Source organism: Salvia hispanica, chromosome 4 (assembly GCF_029641045.1).
Source record: "Salvia hispanica isolate PSC_SH4W2 chromosome 4, Shi_PSC_v1, whole genome shotgun sequence".
In the NCBI taxonomy this organism is placed as follows: domain Eukaryota; kingdom Viridiplantae; phylum Streptophyta; class Magnoliopsida; order Lamiales; family Lamiaceae; genus Salvia; species Salvia hispanica.
Genome location: NC_142695.1, coordinates 30,600,481 through 30,608,905, shown reverse-complemented (window position 1 = coordinate 30,608,905; position 8,425 = coordinate 30,600,481). Strand labels below are relative to the sequence as shown.

The 8,425-nt window shown below is 38.9% G+C and overlaps 1 protein-coding gene across 1 annotated transcript; it reads left to right on the top strand.

Moving 5' to 3' along the window:
• The first annotated feature begins 920 nt into the window (after nucleotides 1-920).
• LOC125199979 (BRAP2 RING ZnF UBP domain-containing protein 2-like) lies at nucleotides 921-5,893 on the top strand. The gene is made up of 12 exons (XM_089057775.1): nucleotides 921-1,236; nucleotides 2,216-2,331; nucleotides 2,430-2,538; nucleotides 2,621-2,735; nucleotides 2,978-3,075; nucleotides 3,441-3,547; nucleotides 3,667-3,898; nucleotides 3,985-4,038; nucleotides 4,218-4,367; nucleotides 4,502-4,566; nucleotides 5,078-5,132; nucleotides 5,274-5,893. Exons 1-12 carry the CDS (start codon nucleotides 1,024-1,026, stop codon nucleotides 5,436-5,438), a joined length of 1,479 nt encoding a protein of 492 aa, XP_088913901.1. The 5' UTR covers nucleotides 921-1,023; the 3' UTR covers nucleotides 5,439-5,893.
• The last annotated feature ends 2,532 nt before the right edge of the window (nucleotides 5,894-8,425 follow it).

Below are 8,425 nucleotides of genomic sequence, written 5' to 3'. Positions count from 1 at the left end.
TAAAATTTGGCCGTCGGAAGGGGCGACCGCCCCCTGCATCCGCCACTGACACTAAGTGTTAATTTTTACAAAAATTCAAACAATTCATAAGAGCATCCACAATAGGGGCGGCGCAGCGGCCGCCCCGATCGCGGCTAAGCCGCGGCAGTCTATTGTGGTGGAAGCGTCCGCCCCGGAGGCGGACGGCTTTTGTGGGGCGGAAGGGCTTTCGCCCCGAAAGCGCCGAGACGAGCCGGAGGAGAGAGAAAAGCGGCGGCCGCCGCGGCTATCTATTGCACGGCGAAACCGCCAGGCCGGTCGCCGATTTCCTTTTTTTTAAAAAAAATTTCGAATTTTTAATTATTATAAATATTTCAGATTTTATTTATTCTATATTTTGGGCACATAGATAATAAAATAATATGTATTTCCACATCAACTTCAATTTAATCGAAATTCTTCATTGATGGAAAAATAAAAAAAATTCAAAGTTCATGCATTTATATTAAAAAAAAAAAGTTCAGGGAAAAGCAGGAAAAAGTGTAAGTTTATACTCCCTCCGTCCCAAGGTATTAGACCAACTTTCCTTTTTGGGATGTCCCAACATATTAGACTCATTTCCTTTTTTAGCAAAAAACATCTATCTTATTTTATTCTCCACCTACTTTTTTCTCTCTTCTCTCCCCTACTTTTTCCCTCTCTCATACTTTACTCTCTCCACTTTAACTATTTAAATATCAATTCCTTAAATCTTGTGCCCAAAAGAAGTGAGTCTAATACTCCGGGACGGAGGGAGTACTATATTTACGGGCTAATAACCCTATTCCTCTAAATTTTCAAAATAAATTTAATATTTTGATTTGATTTGATTTGATTTGATTTAATTATCCTTATTACGGATATTTTAAATTTAATCCCTATAATTTGAAAGAAAATTGAAATTGAAATTGAGCAAGTTTACCAGACTCATTTCTGTAAATTGTAATCCTATCGTTCCAAAATTGGAAGAGGCAATCTCTTCAACTCCTGTTACTTCAGCACAACATGCTGGAAAATACTTCGACAAGTTCTAGCGCCGCCGCCGGAGCTCCGGCGGAGGATTTGTTCCGTCCGATTGAAGATGTGGACTTTATAGGAGATCCCTCCGGGTCTGCAACTGCTCAGGCGTTGAATTTCTCTTCCGGAAACCCTAGAATCGAAGAGATCACAGGCGTTATGCATCTCTTCAGAAACGACGCATCATCCGACCAACTTCCGGTAAACACACTTGATTATTCAACTGAAGTCTGTAATCTTTATGAGAGGTCAATTTAGATCCAGTCGTTGCCTAGTCTGCTGAAAATTGAGTTTTGATCTTATTGTTCTTGCATTTTAGAGAAAGTTTTTGACCGAATTTCTACTGCTATAGATTATAAATATGATTATGTGGAGTGGTAAGGAAAATAGGTATGGACGGATTGTAGAGGGGGGTTGTTTAGCGGATTGTTAGTCCTCCATTTATGTAGTTTTCTCTTTGAAACTGCAGTCGTAATTACAGACCAACCTTATGTTGAATTCATAGAAAAAGACACTTTGTTACGATTCGAGCTCAATTCAGCTAGGATCGCGGCTCAAACCCCAATTGACACAACCACCAACAACACAATAAGCAATAGAACACAGCAATGAAACAAGACAATCACCAAAGTAGATTAATAATGAGATCTTAAGAACAATGCGATAAGTAAAAGTAAATGACAACGGAATGAACACGACAAAGAGAACGATAGAATGCTATGGATCCCGGATCCTCAGTCCAATGAACAATCACACAACTAACATGCCGAATGAGAGAGTGGTCCCCCCTTAAATACATCCCACACCTGCTTCAGATGTAATCCTCTGCTACGCACTCCAATCCCCTGCTCCTTCGCTCACACATTTCCCGTACTACCTCTTCTTGTGTCAGTTCGGATGATACACGTGGCCCTTATTCCTATCCGCACATGATCCTTATTCCTCTAGATACTGCCTATGCCAATGTTGCATACAACACACTTTTTAACGTGCAATTCTTGAATGGATATTGCGAGAAGATAAAACAGATATATGCCGCTTTGTTGTGTGCATGATGCTCTGTTCATGACAATAATTTAGGTTTGGCAATTTATTGATGTGTCTTTCTGTACCTCATTTTTTTTTCTCTTTGGTTATTTACATGTTATGCGGCTATACATAACTTTTTAATGCCTTTCAGATTGAGAGAAATCCTCTTATTTGTGTACTCGGGGTCCCCAATCATACTACTTATGCAGATTTCTGTCAGTTCTGTGGTCCATTTATTCAGAACATGTTGGAAATGCGAATTGTGAGGTTGGTTGGTGAATATCATGGCAGAATTTTTGTTGTTGTAGGGAAGGATTTCTCCTTATGCTTTCCACTGATGATCTAGTATGTCTGGGGTAATGCAGGACAGAAGGATTGGAAGATCGCTACAGTGTGTTAATCAGGCTTGATGATCAAAAAAATGCAGATTATTTTTACAAGCTGTACAATGGAAAGTGTTTTTCATCACTTGAGGTGATCTCTCTCTCTCTCTCTCTGGATGTATATTCCTGTACCGTGCTCTATACCCTTAAACTCTTTATCTCCTTGTATGCAGGAGGAAACGTGCCGCATGTTCTTCACTGTAGATATACAATATACTGGGTCAATTGAGCACTCACAGCCTTCCTCGGCAAGCTCTACAGAGCTGCCTAATTGTCCAGTTTGTCTTGGTACACTTTTTCGAACTTCCATTTGGGACAAAATTAATTTATTTTCATGGATAAAATGTAGATATTAAATATTTACTTACAATGTGTGGAAGGGGGAGGGGGTGAGTTGGCATCCAAAATCTTAAGATTTGTAATTTGTGTAATCTGAAAATTTCATAGCTCTATGGGTTTGTGAATGATATGGCTAATCTCTGAAGCTGTTATTTCCAACTATGGTTTACACCACCTGTCAATGGTTGCAGAGAGACTAGACCAAGATACTGCTGGAATTCTCACTACAATCTGCAATCACTCCTTTCACTGCTCTTGTATGTCTAAATGGACCGATTCTTCTTGCCCGGTGGGTGCTGAAATTATATGATTTATGATTGTTCATGATTATTTTTTCCCTTGGGCATACATGTGTGAGCCGAGTCAAGTTTAAGACAAATTTGTACCCAAGGGGATGAAACATTACAATTCAAAGCATTATTAGATCCGTAAATTAAATAATCTGCTTTCTTAATTAACCTAGTCTGAGTGGACACAATAAGCATGTAACTCGGTATATGGGGGATAGTCTACTCTACTTTACTATGCGGTGCTAATCACATTCAATCTGCTGCTGCTGCTTAGCTACATTACTATCATGTGCTTTTACTTTTTAAGGTATAGGCGCCTTTCAAATTGGATATAGACTAACGTCACTGATTATAACTTGAATAGGTATGCCGGTACTGCCAGCAACAGCCTGAGAAATCTGTTTGTTATGTTTGTCAAACTTCAGAAAATCTTTGGATGTGTCTTATATGTGGTTCTGTTGGCTGTGGAAGGTACAGTATCTGTTTTCCATTGAGACTATATCTTACTGTATCCAAATATTGTTTTATGACTCTTGAGTCTTGAACAAAGCCAATTGATGTTTTTTTTAATGCTTCTCATTGTGTTTTAGGTATAGGGAAGGTCATGCTATTGGTCACTGGAAAGAAACTGAACACTGCTATTCCCTTGAACTGGAAACACAACGTGTTTGGGACTATGCTGGTGACAACTATGTTCACCGATTGATACAATCTAAAACCGATGGAAAATTGGTTGAGTTAAATCACCACTGTGTGAGGCATTCCGATGGTTTGAGTGAGTCTACGGGGCATAATGACTCATTGGGTGATGAAGTTGAATATGTAACTTTTACAACTTCTATAACTTTATATTTATACTCATATTTAGTCTGTATGTTGTCTATTTGACAATATTATTCATTACGCAGATAAAGAATGAGTACAATGAGCTTCTTACTTCTCAACTTGAAAGCCAGAAAAAAGTGAGCCATCTCCTACCTTCTAAGCAAAATTTGATTTACTAGATCAGGTGTGCATTCATGGATTTACTGATTTAGCACTGCAGAACAGTATTTTTGATCTGTACCATCCCGTTTACTGTTTTTCTTTCTGGGAAATTGCATATCCACTCACACTTCGAACTCTATCCTCCTTGGTTCAGTATTTTGAGTCCTTATTGCAAGAAGTTGAAGAAGACACTGAAAGAGAATCTTCCTTAGCTATTGAAAAGGCTTTGAGTGAAAACCCAAAACTGCTGAAATTGCAAAAGAAGCTTGATAAGGGCATTGAGCAAAAGAGATTTCTTGATGAGGTGGGTAATTTTCACATCTATCCTTGTGTATCTAGTGCAGTTTTTTAGATTGATGACATCAAAATAAGCAAAAGTACACGACTTGTTCGTTTACATCACTTGTCATCTTACTCATTGTGATTTTCCTCGTTTAGATCAATGACAATCTTCTAAGGAACCAAAGCATTTGGGAATCTAAGATAGAAGATACCGAAGAAAGGTAACATTTTTCTTCATGCAATGCATGATATACGGCAAAAATGTTTTACCTGTTTTTTGGTAAACGATATACCTGCATTTTGGTCTATTCATGAGTCATGCCGTTCTTCCTTCAAATGGACTTAAGAAAAGCACTCTCACCCTATTTGCTTGCTTGAATAATCACTTGATTTATATCATGATTCTAATGTTGCAACTAATCTAGAAAGACTAGTTCCACTTATAAACTGGTCATTTGTAGCCTTCACCATTATCCACCTCCTCTGCAACTTTGTTAGACTTGCTAGGGATTGGTGATTAATGTTGATTTACAAAAGTTCCATAAAATGGTAGTATGTCACCACCTAAAGGCGCTATTTTTTTGAGAAGGACCATATAGTCCCAGTTTTTCCTACAAAGACGACCATCTAAATTCTTACCTAGAGCCTTTTGTTATTAGATGGTTACAAGGGAACATGTTTGTTTTTATTTTCTGTTCATGTAGTTTTCTAAAAAAGAAAAATCTGTATCAGGGAGAAGAAACTTTTGCTAGTAAAGGACAAAAGGATTGAAGAGTTGGAGAAGCAGGTATGCTTCTTTCTTTTTCTTTTTCCGTAGCTTTAATCTTCTCAATAAAAGAAAAAGAAAAAGAAAAAGAAAAAGAAAAAGAAAAAGAAAAAGAAGAGTAAAGTACTTAATGGTGAGACTTGGTTGCTTATGTACATGCAGTTGCAAAGCTTGATGGCATGCCTTGAAACTCAGAATTCAGAGCAACATTCAGCTACTTATGATGAGCCAACTGATAGCAACACTGAGGCAGTAGTTGCAGAGACGTCTTGTGAAGGTGGCAGCAGAGGGACTAAAAAGGCGAATAGTCGAAGAAAAAAGAAGTGATGAAATGGAGGCGGCTTCTTGTTCTGTTCAAGAGAAATCATTTTTGTGCACATAACTAAGTCCTACTCCCTCCGTCCACGAATAAGAGTCCCGTTTTTCCATTTTGGTCCGTCCACGAATAAGAGTCCCGGTTCATAATTACCATAAATGGTAAAGAGACTTCACATTCCACTAACTCATTCCACTCACATATCATTTAAAACTAATATATACAAGTGGGACCTCTATTCAACTAACTTTCTTCACCCACTTTTCTTAACATTTCTTAAAACCTGTGCCATTTAGAATTGGGACTCTTAATCATAGACGGAGGGAGTATTTATTATATAGTGAATATAGGCGAGACAAATAGTCCACAAACATTGCATTGGGGATGGATGTATTCATGCGCGGCTGACTTTGTTAAATACTAGTTGTATGTTGATAAATTCTAATAATAAGTGATGTGTTAACTAGTTGTATCTTGATAATTTCTGGAGTAATAAAAAGGGATGTGTAAGAGCATCCGCAAAGATCAGCCCGTTGGAGATTATCCCATCCCGTGGGAGGAGACGGTGACGGGTTGCCGCCGCGGAGCTCCCATCCCAAGGGCCTGCCTGAGCTGACGGGAGGAGCCCCAATTGGCGGTACACACGCCCCGCCATCTGGCGCTCTCGTGGTCACACCCTTCAAGTGGGCTTTGCTTGTGGCATTTGGAAATTTGATTTTTTTTAAAAAAAAGATACAAACAGATAATGAAAATTTTCCACTTATCAAAATATTATACTCTCTCCGTCCCACAAAGATTGTCTCACTTTGATCGGACACGGGTTTTAAGAAATGTAATGAAAAATGAGTTAAAAAAGTTAGTGGAATGTGTGTCCTACTTTTAGTTTTATAATAAAGTATGAGTAAGAATGAGTTAGTGGAATAGAGGGTCCACTACTAAAAATGGTAAAAAGTGAAATGTGATAAACTTTGTGGGACAGACGGAAATGGAAAAATGGGACAATCTTTGTGGGACGGAGGGAGTACTTTTTTATTCTTTCTCTTCCTTTTTTTTCAACTTCCAGTTCATCACAAATTATCTATGAATGTCTCATTCATCACTCGTTTTCTCGCATAAAAAGAACTACTCTCTCCGTCCCATCTAAATGAGACGTATTCTTCTTTGGATGTCCTGGTCTAAATGAGAGGCATTTCCTTTTTTACAATAATTAACTTTCTTCTCTCGTATACTTTTATCTTTTTATCTCTTCTACTTTACTCTCTTTTTTACTTTATTCTACTTTACAGTCTCTTTATTATTCGTACTTTATTATTTCCCCTACTTTAATACTCGCTCTGTCGCACTCTAAGTGACACATTTTATTTTTTGGGATGTTCACTTTAAATGACATATTTCTAGAAATGGAAACATCACTCTCTTTTCTTTTTCCCCTTGTCTTACTTTATTCTCGTCACTTAACTCACAAAATAACACTATATAAAATTCTGTGCAGGAAAGAGGATTGCTCCACATAGAGTGAGACGAGGGGAATATTACTACAAATTAAATCATTGTACACCGCTACCTTAATTCTTGTACCAAATAGAAATGTCTTACTTAGGCTGACACAAAATGATTATATCTTAAAAATATTCATTTGCATTCTCAATTCAAGTAAGGCTAATAGGCTGATTGCGCAAACATAGTGAGAACAACATCAGTTACGACAACCATACCGCCACAAACCTGATGTTGCATCCATTGTGATCGGGAAGAAGCCACCCAAAGGCTCATTTGGGATTATTTTTGCGTGCAACCAAGGTGGGGAGAGGAATACTCCCGACGTTGTTTCGGCATGTGCCAAGACTTACTAATCGCAAATACATTGGCAGCTCGTGACAAGTTCTTCCAAGAACATGCCGGCTGCACCGGTCGGCTGAGTCTTAGTACACTGCAAGTGTACGTCTGCAATATGACAGTTTGCTATTAGGCAAACGTCGGATCTGATCCACGATTACTTACATGTTGTGGAAACCATTGGCCGCGAGGAATACCTTCAGATACCCACCACCTACGATTGCTCTTCACGAAGGACGTAAGGACTTCCCCAGGATGCTTGGAAGCATTAACTGCATGCACTGGCAATGGAAGAATTGCCCCCGCGGCATGGGGGCGTACATAAGCGACCACAAAGGCACCCACATTGTGTAGAGGCGGTTGGCGACTATCGCCTATGAATTTGACATGTGTATTTTAGAGTACCCGGATAGCAATGTACTGAACAAATCTGATATCTTCAACTAGGTTTTAGATGGTAGAGCACTGATAATAGTCTTCACGTCTAACGACCGACAATACAACATGAGGTACTATCTCCTCGATGGTATCTATCTGAAATGGCCCAACCTTCGTGAAGACGCTCAACATGCCGCAAGACACTAAACAAATTCTTTTTGCGTAGCGGCAAGAGGCTGCTCGAAAATATGTGGAAAGAGTGTCCGAGGTTCTTCAAGTACGGTTCATGATTGTCAATGCTGTATGTGGTATATGCAAAACCTCGCTTACATCATTTTTGCGTGTGTTATCATAAACAACATGATAATTGAATACGAAGGGCCGGCTGTGGCAAATTAGTTCGACGATAATACCCCCGTCAGCTCCACCGTAAGCAGTCCCCGATGCTAGGGTGCGCCGACACCATTCCGCGAGCACATACATTGTCGGGCATTGGCGCACGATGCTATCGCCCACAGCCAACTCCAAGAAAATTTAATCTATCACATTTGAGCGAGATTTGGCAACGAGTAGTCGAAACCTTTTGTTATAATATTATGCATATTATCGTGTATAATAAATCATAATTTTAGGATTTCAATTATTGAATTTTGATTTGATCAATGAAATATCATTTTTATGAGTTACCCCAGACGGTGTCATTTTCGAGCAGCCTCTTGGTCTAGTCTCTCTGCAACCAATTGACACAACCACCAACAACACAATAAGCAATAGAACACAGCAA